The sequence below is a fragment of the Anarrhichthys ocellatus genome, unplaced genomic scaffold, assembly GCF_004355925.1.
Source record: "Anarrhichthys ocellatus isolate YVR2014 unplaced genomic scaffold, GSC_Weel_1.0 scaffold83, whole genome shotgun sequence".
In the NCBI taxonomy this organism is placed as follows: Eukaryota; Metazoa; Chordata; class Actinopteri; order Perciformes; family Anarhichadidae; genus Anarrhichthys; species Anarrhichthys ocellatus.
Window position 1 is genome coordinate 294,924 of NW_022280113.1, and position 16,870 is coordinate 311,793.

The following is a 16,870-nucleotide window of genomic DNA, read 5'->3' on the forward strand; positions in this document are numbered from 1 at the left end:
TGATGTAAAATTATTTGAAAGGAAAGGGCATTAAAACAAAAAGGTACGGTTTGTTGAAATATGCTTTTGAGTTGCATGATGGGAACTGTAGGATCCAGTGTTTTTGAATCTTAATTTAAACTGCAGACTACAATTTAGGACTTCTCTGCCTCAGCTGCTTTTATTGTTATACTAACAGCAAAAGGTACATTTCATGCACCAATTTATGTTAAAGAAAACTGCAACTTTGACGCCATTGCCAAATACATGTCACAAAGGAAATAAATCAAAATGTTTTTTGCCAGAGAGTTACTTATCAAATAATACTTTTGTTAGTTTATTCAACATCAAAATCTTTCTTTAGCTCTTGATAATCCTAATAATTCATTTTTGTCATGCGCTCGTTTCTTTTTTTTCCCTTTTCTCTGCAGTATTTGTTCATATCTTGTTTCTGATTTCATACAAATCAATCACTGACAAAACCGCAAAACCCATTTACGACAGTCACATTTTAATACAAATATATAAAGAATTGCAATTCAAAACGTACATATTTTCACAACAGAGTGGCAGAGATAATAGTTCCATAGTTTTTCATGGGGCATAGATTCATTCAAGTGAAATAACCAAATGCACTATGACTGCTGATGTCTGCATAATGTAGCTACTCTTGATTTAGTGAGCTGGAGTTCAGTACCCAAAGCTTTCATGTGAGGAGAACTTTGTGGTCCTTCGCCCACTTCTTCAGAACTCGGATGATGTATTCAACTTGGGAGTTTCCTGAATTTCGTAGCAGAGACAACACCTCTTTAAGTGTCTCCCTAGAACACAAACATTAAATGTGAGGAAACGAGATCCGATCAAGAATGAGCCATCTCTCATATTTCTGTTATTTAGACATCACACCCATCCACTCAAACAGACCACAAACGTTTACTATGTCAGTCCAGATGTTATTCACTTTCACTGGGTAATGACAGAGATCTCTTTCACACAATGTTTTGTAACAACAACAAAAACAACTAGAAAAAAAGGTTAAATATTTAATAATAAAATTATTGCAGAAGAAAAAGAGACAAACATACCAAGACTCCTTGTTTGCCAGTACGAGCTGGAAGATGCCGACACAAGCCCCTCTCTTGCCCTCCCAGTAGTTGGATCCTGGGTCCAGTTTCTCCAGCGCATCGAACGCTTTAGCTGCATAGTAGAACTGACCCATCTGAAACAACAAGCTGTGGTCATCAGCACTATTATGCAAAAACAAATGACTTTTCCAGGCACAAGTTGTACCTATTTACCAGAATAACATTTAGCATCAGATGAAGTTCATCCAGGACAAAACATTTTTGTGACGCCTGCTTATGCTTTTGGTTGCATTTCAAAAATATGGTGGGAAAACTGAGGACATTTTGGTGGACGACACCTCTAATAACATAAGGACAGCTTAGCTAAAATGTGCCGATGAAAGTCAATAGAGCAGAGCGAAAAAACAGGCAGGTAGAAAACGAATTTACCTCCATTTAAGGTGACATTTGGAGATCAAGATTACATTTACAATTTAAATATACGAGTTCTAAAACTATTAGTCGATTGACAGAAAACTAACCGGCAACTATTTTGTAAACGTATCGATTGTTTTGAGTCACTTCTTCTCAAGCAAAAATAATTATGCTGCCAGCTCCTTAAAAATTAGAATATTATGCTTTTCTCAATTTAATATCACTAGGAAGTGAATACCCTTTGGTTTCAGACGGTTGGTAGGACAAAACAACACCTTGGGCTCTGGAGAATTGTGATGGAAATAATCAGCAAATTAACCAACAATAGAGACAATCATTAGTTGCAGCACTATACTTAAATTCAAAGGAAGACGGCAACTAAACATTCATACTAGGGCTGCAACTAAAGAACTAAAAATATTTATTAATCTGTTCAAATAAGAAAAAAGTCAATCACAATTTCCCAGAACCTAATGTTCTTCAAATGACTTATTTTGTCTGACCAACAGACCAAAGCTGAAAGATATTCAATACATTATAATAAAAAAACTGGAGCTGGAACTGAAGAGTGTTCCAGCTCGAAATATGACAATGAAATATGAGATACAATTGACTATCAGAATTGGGAGCATAAATTGACTAATTGTTCCACCAATAATTCATTAATTTACAATTAATTTATAAATACATTTTTAAGCGGTCACCCCGAGAGGCAGATAACGGAGGATGGAGTCACCTTGTAGCAGTCGTTGGCAATGAGCTGCAGCAGACTGAAGGAATCGGAGGAAGTGCCCATCTTCAGATAAAGCTCCCAGGCAAGCCGACCTCTCTGGGTCATTATGTCTGACAAGAACAAGATAAGTGTTCAATCATCCATCAGTCGCAGGCAGCGTCAGCAACTTTTATAGATTCAGATTTGTAAAATGTGAAACGCCTGTGGACAGGTGTTATTGATGTGGATTAAGCCAAGAAGGGGAGAAATATCTTTAAATGGAGATATCTTTTTCTTTGAGCTGCTGAGGCGCAAGAATGAACCTACGTTCTTTAAAAACCTACGGCTAGAAATCTGGCAGTGATGTTTGACTCAGCCTCAGTGAACAACTACACAGGCTTCCTCAGTCTTGCTTTGTCCAACTTCAGATCTGTGAGAGCAGTCTTCATGCTTTCATGTCATCGGGTGTAGACTGTGACTGTAACTTGGTTCAAGTATACCTACAAAAAGCCTCTTGCTTACGTGCAGCTGGCGCTAAATGCAGCAAGCCTATCGGCGAACACTTGGGGACTGGATGATATTGCTCCAGTTATGACTTGTCATAAAGTATACAAAATGTCTACTCCCAGCCTTCTCGCTGAACAAACACCTCACCAGCAGTCTGGCATTGTGACCCAGTATTCTCACGCTGGCGGCCTGTTGCATTATCAACCCACAATTAATCAATAACCTATGAATCCTTCTGAACCAAAGCTTAGCCTGAGAACTGTTCAGAGTTGAAAAACTGGACCTGTGCTCTGATTTCTCAGATATTTCATTCTTTTAAGGTTTGTTTACAATTCCTTGTCAATTTTAAATGTATGTTAAGTTGACAGACATGTGTATGAATTGTGCTACAGGAATGACTTTGCCTTGCAGAAAAGATTTTTGGAATGAAATATACTATCAACAGTACGACTACTATACATACAGCACCGTGCCAGCCAGCTGAGGTAAACATAGTCATTCTTGATCTTTTCATTCTGAATCAGCAGAAAAACCTGAAAGAAATATTAAAATGAGTCCAAAACAATAGTCAGCAAGTCATCAGAATTGATCAAAGTCTGTAGATAGCAGTTGTGTAGATGTGTGACGAAGCAAAGTACCTCTTTTGCTTCTTCGTAGTTGCCAAGGGCTGCTTTAGCCTGAGCATAGTTGAAGTTAAACGTGTCATCACTATAGAAGTAACCCTGCAAATAAAAAGCACAATAATGCCGACAGAAAAAGGTGAAGTGTTCACATGTCCAACAAAACGTTGATACAAAAGCGCACACACACACAAATGTGCTGCATCTGTAAAGAACCACTTGTCATCTGAAGTGACACTTGTCACCCAGTGTGTGGGAGTGTTTTTAAACTCTCCAACTTACATACTGATACCACTGTGAAGTAACCTCTGTGCGATTCTTCACTGGAATACATCATTTAATGTGTGCCTTGTACTGAGCAACACTAACCTTGACTGAGTTTAGATATATGAGAACGTCTTCAAACTTTCTCAAGAGGAAGAAGCAGGAGGCCATGCATTGTCTGCCAGGAATAGTGTCTGAAAGTGAGAAATCTGTTACACACACATCCTCACAGTGTTGCTTTAAAAGCTCATATTGATCAAATTTCTATTCAATGTACCACATTCGCTGGCCGAGCCGCCAACCGACTGAAAGAACTGCTGAGCAGTTTTCAGGTAATCCCTCTGAAAGAGAAAAGCACAACAACAAACGTTTATCTCTCGGAGTAACTCTTAGAACATTTGTTGTGCGTGCGTGTGACTATTTATTTCACAGAAATACTCACTGATCCAATTTCTTGTCCCAGCGACGCATTTACCACTCCTTTCAAAATATACTCCTGAGAGAATAAATGATCAAGTAGAATATCTTTGTATGATGTCTTTAAAGAATTTAAAGAATGTAAAAAGGTAGAAAGGCAACACCGATTTTCTTGACACTTTAAAAGCGATAATTCACTTGTGGATAATATATAAGTTATTAAACAAGGAGTTTATCAATCCTATGATCTATTTTTTCATTGCTGCTTCAGATCCCATCAAAATCCCCCTCAACAAGTTAAAAAAAAAAAAACATAAAAGAGATGCAATACACTCCGTCAGTTTCACAGGCTTTCAGATCCAGGCGACATTGAAGATAAAACATAAAAGAAAAAGGCTCCTCAGGAAATATAAATATATATTTAATGTTTTCATTAAGTTATTTATTAGCTTCATCTAATCTGGCTTGATTCTGGTTTTCAGTGTAACTTATAAAAACCCTTGAAAGCAAAACACTCAGTATTAGCTATGGTTGAGGCTAAATGAAGCTACTGTTGTATTCTTCATGTTAAGAGTGAAATTGAGCAGATCTGGAGTCTCTTATTGAGACCAAATAGTTACATTGTGCTTGGAAAAAAGAAGTGTAACACCACATTAACAACCCAACGTCCCTTTGAATCATCACCTGAGGGGTTGAGGGCACCAAATCTTGAATGAGGTTGTACGCTTCCTGGACATCATCTGGAAGTATACAATGGAGCATGGGAATCAATGAGCGAGGGTAGGTTTTACACTTAAAACAAGTATACATTTGATTAACAGCAGCATCACAGAGGGATGATGCATTTACTTAACATGCCGCATGACACTATAATTAACACTATATAATATTAAATAAAGCAAAGCATTACATAAAAGAGTGTGACACCATTGTATTATCTTTAGATCACTTAAAACTGATTAGAGAGTAGTGCGATTAGTGCTCTTGTGTAATCATAACTTATCCTTGATCAGTATAGGTGAAAGATATTGTATCTTCGGTTGTTCACCATTCTAATGTAGGACATTTGATACATTTCAGTAGAAGTATTGTCCTTGTTTAGCTTGTTCCAGAAAACTGCAATGCCATGGCTAAACACCTTGTCTGAGATAGTAGATGACCAGGTTGAGTCTGGCCTCAGGGATCACATCGATCAGAGGAGGCAGCACCTGCAACGCCCCCTCCCCACCACGAAACACCACCTGCAGTACACGCGGGAGAGATTCAGCGTGTGGAACAGTAGCATGTCGGTCCCTAGTGTACGCACACACACCGCCTACACGCTCACAGTTGGAGCTGGTGAAGAGCTTACCAAGTTGTGTCGGATAAGCTCCTTAGCGAACTCAAAGGAGCAGGAAGAGATGTCGATTAGGTTCTTTAACTCAGCCTAAGAGGGAGCGAGAGCACACATAAGTCAATGACAAAGAAATGACAAGGACAAGCAGTCACTGACGCAACAATGATGACGCATGCATGGTTCACAAATAAATTAAATGTAAAAAAAATGCACAAATACTTAAAATATCTTGAATTAGTTCCGTCTAAAAGTTACAGTACAGTGCAGTCGCTTAAATTTTAAAGATTTGCCTTTGTATTATTTGTTGGATTTTTAACATATGCACGGTGATAAAACCACAAACATGTATAGAGGTTTTAAAATAAAAATGCAGTGAGATAAATGTTTATTTTATTTTTTTGGAAAGAAATTAGCTTTTTTGGGCGATCTATTCTACACAGATAGCGACAGACCTCGCTCACACAAAACTTAAAAATGTGTGTGTGAAAATGTGTAAACACATCATATGAAGACCAACAAAAATATCAGCCAAGATATGCGGCAATTACACCCCGAGTACCTCAGCTGCCTTGCCGTTGTAGAGTCTGAAATGGTTGCAGGCCTTCAGGTTGAGGGCGATAGTGGAGTCCGGCATGCTCTGCAGGTACACAGCCAACACCTCCTGGGACACATCATAGTAGTCCAGCTTGTAGTAACACAGAGCCACGTAAACCTTCAGAGCGAGGAAATCTCTGAAACACAAGATGCATCGTGGGTGTGAAACTGGCTTTCAGACTTGTAGTTGGACACAAAATATTTCAGATTTCTTTACAGTAACAATATAGTGTTTAGCAATTGTTACCCATGTCATGAAGTTAATCCCTCACTATTATCTCATGTTGCTTGACATTCTAGTCTGTATTGTGACAACCCCTCCTTTCCTCTCGGGGGTCTGTGTCCCGTTTACAGGATGTTGATCATCAGCTGATGAGCCACACCTGAGCCTGGTGTTGTTCCAGCTATAAAAGCTCAACACCTAAACATGGATGCTCTCTTCCTTGGCTGACATGGCTTCTGTTCAGTTTTGTTTGCTTCAGATATTTTCACACATGCTGACATCACTGATTACTGACCCTTCATGTTTGTTTAGTTTATGTTATCCTTTAAATAAATGTGCTTATTTAATACTTTACACCAGTCTGCTCTCCCATTTATGTTGCAGCCTTTGAGCCGGGCTGTAACAGAATGTCGATTTAATTGAACTATTACTTGAATCAGATAAGAAAATAAAGATTTCATTCCAAATCATGACAGACATTTGACGGCATGGATTCAGTATGAGGTTTGTATCTAATGGGAGTCTGCAGTACAGTCCGGACTGCTCTCAGCAAGTGCTCCTCCTCTGCGCTGGTGTTTGTATCTCGAGCAGTGATCCATAATTTATAATAATTGTCTTCATTTAAGAGTGTGTACCTGATTTCCCATGTGGGCCAAAGAGGGCCAGAGTTCACTTAAAACCTACCTGTGGTACAGTCTGTAGAATCTGTAGCAATATACCGGTTTTCTTTCATACTCAACATAGCACTTCAGCAAACGACAGATCTTATTATTGTAGATTATAACAAATATTTGTATAAATCAACATCATTTCAGAATACATTTTTATTGAAATTTCTTTTGTCAAAAAAGACAGAGAGAAGAAGTTGTCACGGGAAAAAAATGGACACAAACAAGGGAAAACCTGAACGGCAAACAGGTTTTGAAAAGGATTGCACAATGCAAATGACAGCACATTTTTTGAATGGCGCTATTTTGATATTTTTGCATTTTTCTGTTAACATTTTTCTGAAGTAGTAGCAGTAAGGCTCATTTGCATTCCAACAGATGCACCTTGGCCTACAGATGCCATGAATAGATCCCTGAGAAGTGGCACAGTCTTTCATTTTCTCACCCGCGCTACTTCAGAGACAGTGTAAGAGGAAGCTAGCTCTTCAGGCCAGCTGTACTGACACTTGAATTATCTCTATGGTTCCACAAGGCGTGATGCTCAACGGAACAACTCGCACCTGTCAAGGTGGCGCTGGGATGGCACATGCACCCAAGTGCAGCAGGACTGTGAAACTAATTCCTGAGAGTAAACGGCAGGGGGAGAGCACACACCTGTTCTGCAGTAGAAGACGTTTATAGATGTCGATGGCCTCCTGGTAGTGGGAGCGCATGTAGTGGATGGATGCCAGGCTCAGCTGGTCTTCCGTCACATCCTCCAGGTTCTGGTGGAAACCCATCAGCCGCTTCTCATCGTTGAACTAAGACACAATATGCGGAGGAAACAGACAATAAATGAACACATCAAATGATTTTATCGGGCCTGTGTTGAGGTGAATGTACAGAAAATCTATGACACAAACACTGGATGGGCCACAACGTTTTCCTCACAAGATGAAATTAACTGTAAGATCAGTATTGAAAGTCTGATATTGTGACAGTCCTTATTCTATGACATGAATACAGATGTGTATGTTTCTCTCATATCTTCGACATAAACCTGTATTTACAGTCCAGGGTCACTCAGCATTGATTGATTAGTGATCAAGTGACGGCAGAGAGGAAAATTAAAAACATAGTCAAATAATATGGCAGTTTTCCAACCTTATGAGCCAAGTGGAAGAGTAGTCGGTTTTGGAGGGGGGACATTGGTGCTACAGAGAGCAAGAGACATCAAATGTAGTTAGACAGCAAACCACACGAAAATAAGAGGCACAATTCATTGACATCATAACCATAACTGTAGAAAATAACTGAGGAGTGAATTCATGTGAACTAAAAGTGTACCAACTACCCCAGTTAGCAAAATCTGCTAAATCTACTTCTTTGTGTTCCTCAAGCTGCAAAAAAGGTTTACGATAAAAGACTGCAAGTAATTATTAGACTTCTTGAATAAAACCCGGTGCACAATTACTGTTTCAATTGAAGGTTGTCCAAACACACACTATATGGCTAAAATTATGTGGGCACCACTTCGCAAAAAAAATGATGAACTTTTCATAATTGGTGCCATTGTATTATGTTTTGGTGAGCTACAGAAAACAAATCCAAAATGACACAATATGCCAAACTGATACTTCACTGAAATCACATGAATGAACAAACCAACAACTATAGATATTTAGAACCCACAGCATCTTTCCACCAATATGGTCCAATTCAATAGCAAAAATATGCTTCACCATATCTTTTGTCGACTGGTTGGTTGACATAGTGGATATGACTACCATATGTTGTTCACATTTTGATAATAAGTTGATGAGCTCGAGACAGTTAAATGCTTAACAATGCCACGGTGTACCGGTGAGCAAGAGGGTTGAATGCAGTGGTTAGAATACAGTGCAAAGGAGGATTTCACATAACAGTTCACCCTTAGATGCAGCCTCCTCAGCCTCTTGATAGAGCCCCAGGAAAAACAGTGCACAGGCCAGAAACACCCACACCTCAGCAGGGCATTCAGGCTTCATGGTCAGAGACTTGTACTCCTGTCACAACATGATAATGAAATATTACACGTGTGATTAAACTCTATAGAAAACAATCTTCTTATGCATTTGTCCAACAAGCATTCACAATAATTAGTTATTTAACTACTGCATGTGGGGTACCTCATGCATAATTCAGTATGCCAAATTACCCGCACACATAAACAAAATCAAATACCTCCATAGCTCTCTTGTAATCACCCAAGTGAAAGGCGCAGTAGCCGATCCAGAGGTCCGCATGCTCCTCTTTCTCGCCAATACTTCTCTGAAACTGGAGATGACACAGCAACAAATCAGCAGCAGCAGCACTCAGTAGTACAGTGCTGTCTGAAGCATAGATGTGGGAGTGACTCTATTTATGAAACTTCAATTCCAGGGCATGACACAGATAATCTGCAGGAGGCAGTGCAGTTGAAAATTGTTAACCCCTTTATGAAAGAGCAGCAATTATTTATTCAGCTAAAGGGGCAAGTTAAGCCAGTAGTTCCATCTCACAGAATCTCTTAACTGAATCATCACATTTTTATATTTTTTATGATGGGAAATTGCAGCTTCATTCCTTAATTTTGAAAAGTGATGGTCTAAGCACGTCATTTACAAAATAAAATCAAGGTAGGGACCCACAGGTGGGTTGTAGGAGATTTTATTAGTCGCCAAAAAGAATAATACAGCCTGTTAACTCAGCCTAAGTGCATTCATTAGGTCTCCTTTATTAAGTACTTAATATGTGCACATGCTTTCAATAACACATGCACAAAATAAAGTGTTTTAATAATTTGAATAATCTAGTTTAACTCTCCATTGTGTAATGTGACGAGTCTGACCTCCCCTGCTACACCATGCATCCTTTGAGGTTACCTGCCTTTACCTTATCCCTACCACCTCGACTTTAAAGTGACACGAAAAAGTGATGATAGACTGGTTAAAGGTTATTTAACATTTACTACATTGGTATTGAACTGAGTGCAGTTCTGTTGAATTCCCACCCTGTATGATTAATTACTTGTAACAATAATAATCATGTGACATTTTATTCACCCTTTTTTTGGATGAGTATTTTTCCAACTCCACCAATTGTTCATGTGTTGGTCAGCTGCAGTAAAGCCCACACACAGCTGATACTGATTCAGTTACTTGTGATCTATGAATGCATGTCAGCCCACAATTCACTCAAGAGCCTTTGCATCCAATGATTGTGTTATTAACCGATGTGGAACTACCTCTAACAGTGTAAACGCCCCCAGGTAGTCTCTCTGTTGCAGGTATTCCTCCAACGGCGGAGTCTTGTTTTTCTTCTTTTTCTCACTGCTCACCGGTGTCTCTCCCCCAACGGCTGGCTTCACGCGAGAGAGGATCTGCACAAAAAGTTTGAATTTCTCAAGTTGTCTCAGAAGTTTAAATTGGTTCAGAAATATGTAGAAACATGAACTCACCATGTCGACAAGTCTCTCTTGAAGACGTAGCTACTCAACTGTAGCTAGGACTTGTTTATCACTAACCCGGGTGCTCCTACAAACGGAAACACAACTTGTTAACGTTAGCCGTTACGCTTGCTAACGTTATCTATTGTTAGGCTTCTAGCTATCCAACCTTAACGTCATATTACATTAAAACTAACGTAAACAAAAGTATCTTGCCGCTAACACGGCAGTGATACAATAACAGTTAAGCACCTTTTTTCCACTATCTCCAGGAGAATTATGGGTGATCTTATTCTTCCGCTCTCATATTTTCAAATTAAAGGCGCAAGCAAAAGACCCGACAACGTAGTGAGGGAGTTTAACACCTAATCAGGTTGAAGACCATATCATGGTACTCCTTTGAAAACCTCTGAGCGGGCACAACCCCGGGTTGGAGATGGTATTTGAAGGAAAATATCCGACACTGCAGCCATTTTAGAATAAATTTCTCGAATGACATTTATTGTGAAGTCAAACAGACATTGGGACTCAACAGGAAACAGCTCAACTCCTGTGTTCAACTTGATTCAGTAGTTTGCTCTTTGTTGCTTAGCAACGGAACGGAGAGAAATGGATGCGGCAATATACTGTATATGCAAATATATATTTTCTTGCATGGCACAGCCATAAGTACACCAATAAAACGGATGTGTATTGGTGGTCACAGCTGCCCCAGTGGCCTAATGGATAAGGCACTAGCCTTCTAAGTCAAGGAGTGACGAGGTTTAGATTTAGAGGTACATAGTCTGAAGTTCGCACGGAGATACTGGTAATTCATATACTGTAATATATACTGTTAATTAGCTGTAATAGACTCAAATAATGTGTTAATTACCATTTACCTCACGTGACTCAACAAAAAGTTCACTCCTAATTAGCTGCTCAATACAAGGATGAATCTCAATCTGCACAACACCTGCAACAATTGCAATACTTACTCAACATAGATCATGTGTCAGCAGATTTAAAATTAGACATTCTGGTGTAGTTTTGACAAATCATGTTCTTTTCATGAAGTAGTTTTATTATATTTGTACAGCATCAGTTTGCATCTTGTATCGTATTGTATTTGTATCGTATTGTATTTGTTTTCCAGTGATGACAGATGTAGTATTGCTATGCATGTATACCTATAAATATAAACATTAAATAAACATTTCACATGATGCATATGTGCATACTTTATGCAGATGAATGAAACGAGACAGTTTTATGAATAACCAGCCAACTTTATTGATTTCTCAGCTAATAGTGCATTTCTCTAGTGTTTTGATAGGACCAGTCGGCGCAATAGCACCCTCACAGTCTGAGGTCTGAGCAGTGGGAGCTGCAGACCAGCCTTCAGGAGCATTCTGGGCTCCAGTACACTGTAGACAACAAAGGGAAACCGTGAGAAACATTTCATTAATATGCTTTCTGTTTAAATGTTTACGTTCATCCTTTGACAGCTTCCAAAAATCAAGCAGATATAATTTAGTATACAAGATTGTAGGTTCTTACAACTTGAAAGCCTTTTAAGCTACCAACAACTCTTCATTCTCATTCTCAGGCAGGAACTATTTTGACTATTGGGTTTGATTCTCTGCCCGACAAAATAGCTTTATTGGTCTATAAACCTCACTCCTTGATCAAAAACTATACGGCAGCCTTTAATGGGAGTGTCAAACATCTGCATTTCCATGTGGTTTTGCACCGCTCACCTCCTCTGGTTTCCGTAGAAGTAGAGATCCGGCATGATTTCTCGGGGGAGCTACCTGGAGATGGCGCCCCTCATCCTCCACAGAGTGGTGACCCTAGTCACACAGACAAGTTAATGTTTTATTTTTTTTTCTTCCACAAAACATTTTTACTTTCCATCACAATGTCAAATAAGGAGTCATGGGACAGTAAAAAAGCAAACAGGAGCTGAACCAGATCCAACTGGAAACATGCTGCCATTTGCTTTGAAGAAACAAGGCAACGTATTGCAAAGGTTACAACATTTAGTGTAGCTGGGCCTGCAACAAGTACCCAGTTAGTCTCCTATGAGAGGGAAATAAAGCACTTCAGTATTTAATGTTAAAATGTGGCTCAGGTCACTATCAAACTCCAGTCATGGGACAGCAGTCCTAATGGTGTTAGCGAAAACCCGGCCATATCACTCTGGCACACTTCCGACACCTAAACACAGACAAGATCAGTGCCAGGCTTTAATGGTGTGCTGCATGTTTAGTGCAATTAAGTTAAAAGATAAATAATGCGTTATCTCTTTTCTTATTTTAAAGTGACATGGTCTTGGCTTTAACAGAACATCTCTTCAAGACCAAACTGATGAGATGTTTCATGTATAACTACTTTAAAAATATACAACTTAACGTAGCTTTTTCCATAAACAGACCTGTATTCCTGGAGGAGATCCCCGGATTCTCGCCGGAAACAATGGCCCTGCCTGTCACCGGGTCGTCGTCACGTTATTGTACAAACCTGGAGAGGAAACGACACGAGGAAGGTAAATTACTTGCCACACAAACGTCCGCATAAATCCAGTTCAACCAAGGTCCTGTGATTTGACTGTCGCAAAGTCAAACCTTTTCTGATACATTGAACAGTGTCCAAGTGCAGCAGGACATAAGACAATTAAAAGAATTTAAAAAAAAAAATCTGTTTAACACCAAGTTTAACTTGTAACAGTGTGTCCCACGCAGGGACACAAGCCAGTTTTCACACATTACCACCACACCTAATACATTAGTCCGTCAATTACTTCATAAACAGTGTGATTTCCCAACATAGCCCTGATTTTGTGTAATAAAAATAATTACTGCCAACAAATTGATTTTAGTCTGGACAGTCAGAAAGACCGATGCATTCAAACTTCCCCCAAATCCACAAGAGTATGCATTCTAAAAACTGTACTTACAACACAAACTGACTTTTGGATTTTGCTTTCCATGTCTGCAGGAATTAGTGAAGAAAAGACTCATGTCATTCTTCCTCTAGTGGACACATCTTGAAGTCCAGGTTGGGTCCTTGATGGTGGGTTCCAGCTGCAAGGACCCTCAGCACATCCTCCAGCTGCAGCCCAACAAGACATTGTGTCCACTGAGTTTAGTGGGAGAGCTGGAAGAGGAGAAGACAAAAAATAAATAAAAAACATTACACTTTGCAACAAAAAGACTACAAGAGTACAAACATTCTTGATGGCAAGATCCTAATGTGATCCATGATGAAATATAGAGCAGACACTCCAGGGCCTTTGGTTGAATAAATAAATTTCAGTCACTCTTATTATAATAGACACGTGGCAGAAATGGCAGTACAGAATAGTGAACAGGGTCTCCTCTCAAACTTTTAAAGATACAAGGCTTAAAAAGGACCGAGATATTAGAGATATATTTGTTGCGCAAATCTTCCAATAGGTTAACATGTATTCTATATGGAGACATAGAAAGCTAAGATTTTATTTGTCACTTATTTTTAATGGAATATTAAGAGCCATTATTTAAAAACGTAAATATAGGTATTTACCAAGAACAACTTACGACCATTTTTTTATTTAAACAAATGCCAAACGAAAGAGATTTACGAAAATACATATTTTGACCAGCAAACATGTTTTAATTCTTTAATTTCAGTACGGTGCATAGCCCTATGTTAATGACTGTGTCCGTGTACAGGCACAGTAGCAAAGAGCATGACCGAAGTTGGACTACAGCAACTTCATATTGTTCATATTGTGTCCGTGAACGTTACATCGTAGCTGCAGCATAGTGACGGCTTTACTAACATGTAAGTGAATGTAATAAAGAAACGGTGCAGTAACCGATGTATTTCTCACCACGTGAACACGCTGTATGGAGATCACGATGTCGCAGTCCAAAGGGACGGAGGACGGAAGTTCCGTCGTATTTATAGTGACATCTACTTCCGCATGAGAGCTTGTTAATTCATGCCCTCAGTAATGCCTGCCAGGTACCAGTAGAGTCGACCATCAGAAAGCCTGAGCTTCTGAAGAAAAAAAAAGACTGTTCTTATAATACATCTATGCCCTGTAGTGACCAGAGGTCGCTCAGAGAAAGCACAATATAACAATATATGAACGATTATACATACATACATATATATATATAATGTTGTAATAGACAGTATAGCTACTAATACACCCAAAAGGCTGGTGAAATTCTCTCTGTCAAAATAAAAGCACACGAATTCAAAGTGAGTAGACTAAAAGTGTCATTAAAAGGTCTTATCATCCTCTTCATTAGATCATATCTACATTTTGACACAACCGTAACACTAATTTGAGGAACAAAAATTTTGCTGCAAAGTCAACTAACTAGCCTTTCCTGGAGCTTTCAATTGTATCTCAATATCTTCTTTAGCAGACATGTTTGCACAGTTGTTTTGGAGATCTCCAAGATTAAATAATCATACATATATATCTTCAATGATTAACTTCCACGTTCAACATGCTATTCTAATAATGGTTCTAATTGACACTTATTAAAAATAAATGAATAAATAAATAAATAAAATCAATTGTCAGGCGAAAAGGCAAGTCGGTAAAAAAGTGTCTTAAGACAGGATTTAAAAGCGGAAACATTTTCAGCATACCGGATGCTAACTGGAAGATTGTTCCAGAAATGAGGTGCCAGTACAGCAAACACTCGATCAGCAGACCTTAACCTGAACTCTGGAACACCTAGCAGACTTAACCCAGCGAATCTGAGAGGCCTTTTTGGACAATATGAGTTAAAAGTGCACTGATGTATTCTGGCGCCTGGCCATGCAAAGCCTTGTAAGTAGTGAGTACAATTTTAAAATGGATTCTAAAGGGAATTGGTAACCAGTGCAAGGTTACCAAAAGGGGCTATAATAAATGATACTCAGACATAAGTATGCAGGGTTTCCTGAAATGGGCGTTAATATGGCCACAGGTTCAAATTTTTGGAAATGAAAATGTGTTATCACTGAATTTTTTGCAGGGAAGAATGTGGAAAAATTACACCTGTCTGTCCAATCAAATTTCAATTTTTTTTGTCAATTTCAACATTGCATAGAAATTATGATGTTCTACTTTTAAAGTATTTGTAGATTTTTTTGTTGTTTTTGCTAAGCTATTTCAGTTTATGACAATTACGTTAGATTTTCCTTTCAGTTAAATAATTTACAACAAAATTATGGTTACCAGGTGTGTTATAACTTGTGTTTACACAAATTGACACATAGACACTGGTTTTATAGGAAAATATGCCGCCTTTTGGCAATTATTGACAATAACATGACATCAGGTTCCATGTTCTGCCAATCGGCAGAAGTGACTCAGGGTTCATCAGGGGACAGGACGTGAAGCTCCGCAGCTGTCACTCTTGTTCTGAAGATTTTGGAAACTATAAAACATATCATCTTTCATCTGTGGACCACAGTTTAGTGCATCAGACCTTTGACTCAGTTTTTAACCATGCTCTAGGGATGGTAAAGTTGCTCAGTCCACCACTGAAACATCGCAACAACTTTTGAATGGCTTGCCTATTGTGACAATCGTGGTCCCCAGAGGATGAAACCAATGACGTTGTTGATTTGACTTTTCCTCTTCCATCAGACCCAAACTTTACTTTGTCCAACACTTCGGTTTATTCCTGCAAAACTACTGACAGCCTGAACTCTGCTTTGTGTTTAGTGTTAATTAGCTACTATAACATTTTGCTCACACACTAAAGTGAACATACATTTAGCTAAGAGTACAGCTTTCAAACCTGCTAGCGTGGCTGTAGACTCTGTTGTTAATTTATAAATCTATTCTTTCTGATGTTACAAAATGTGAACCATTAGATTCTCTGACCAGATTAGGATATACAATATATATATATATATTTTTTTACAACGATCACAATGTTGTTACTACAAACTGTGACATGCATCTGTGATAGCAGAAACTGGTGGCTATAGTCGTAGGTCTGTCTGCAGGGTCCTTACAGCTCATCTGTCAACGTTATTTCAACCCATCAGGCTTTTTTATCTAAAATTGATCCTTACATCACAGAATCTGAAGGGTCACAGATTACGATGCCATGCTATGTTGTTTAAAGTCAAATGGCAGGCAGGACATCATGACTTCAAACAGGACTTGATTCCACCACTTGTCTCTCAAGGTCAAATGGAAATAAATTTCCTTAGCAAAACTCTACAGGGAAATGTGAGGAGGCTTCACTGACTTCAGTTGCTCAATTGCAAATCAGTGTCCTGGTTTATTTTACTTCAGACAGTCAAGCATGGCTAAATAATGCCATTGCACAGCCTCTGCCGATTATCCTGTGGAGTGGCCCTCTTCAGAAAGAAAACTGCATTTTCCGTGCATATCAAACTGGGCAATTGTGTCACATTGTAAACCCTTTTTCTGGGGTATTTCATTTAGTCGAGACAGACAGGAAACATGGGGAGAGAGGGGTGTTAAAACACATGGTCTGCTACTAGAACATCTCGGATATCAAGATTGAATTTTGTATAATTTACGTATGCAAACAATGACGTTTAGTCACAGGCGGGGACATTCATCGACTTATATGGAGAGGCAACAGAAACCTGAAA

At 38.9% G+C, this 16,870-nt stretch overlaps 1 protein-coding gene, 1 long non-coding RNA gene and 1 other non-coding gene across 4 annotated transcripts; all 3 read right to left on the reverse strand.

Moving 5' to 3' along the window:
- Positions 1 to 469: 469 nt before the first annotated feature.
- Positions 470 to 10,571, reverse strand: ift56 (intraflagellar transport 56). Of its 2 annotated transcripts, XM_031874655.1 has the most exons (19): positions 10,517 to 10,571; positions 10,277 to 10,352; positions 10,064 to 10,198; positions 9,022 to 9,114; positions 8,729 to 8,843; positions 7,963 to 8,012; positions 7,474 to 7,619; positions 5,894 to 6,065; positions 5,350 to 5,424; positions 5,137 to 5,239; positions 4,683 to 4,738; positions 4,024 to 4,077; positions 3,859 to 3,922; positions 3,687 to 3,775; positions 3,336 to 3,419; positions 3,161 to 3,230; positions 2,215 to 2,321; positions 1,065 to 1,198; positions 470 to 800 (listed from the first exon to the last, which is right to left on the reverse strand). In XM_031874655.1, exons 2-19 carry the CDS (start codon positions 10,277 to 10,279, stop codon positions 686 to 688), a joined length of 1,665 nt encoding a protein of 554 aa, XP_031730515.1. In that variant the 5' UTR covers positions 10,280 to 10,352; positions 10,517 to 10,571; the 3' UTR covers positions 470 to 685. The 2 variants fall into 2 exon arrangements, with proteins under 2 accessions (XP_031730515.1, XP_031730514.1); XM_031874654.1 differs by having other exon boundaries at positions 10,277 to 10,550.
- Positions 10,572 to 10,996: 425 nt separating this feature from the next.
- Positions 10,997 to 14,157, reverse strand: LOC116398394 (uncharacterized). Its single transcript, XR_004213752.1, has 5 exons — positions 14,121 to 14,157; positions 13,203 to 13,402; positions 12,681 to 12,766; positions 12,004 to 12,096; positions 10,997 to 11,670 (listed from the first exon to the last, which is right to left on the reverse strand). It is a non-coding gene; the product is annotated as an uncharacterized LOC116398394 (long non-coding RNA).
- On the reverse strand, positions 12,365 to 12,507 carry LOC116398416 (small nucleolar RNA SNORA62/SNORA6 family). The gene has a single exon (XR_004213754.1). It is a non-coding gene; the product is annotated as a small nucleolar RNA SNORA62/SNORA6 family (small nucleolar RNA).
- Positions 14,158 to 16,870: the final 2,713 nt, after the last annotated feature.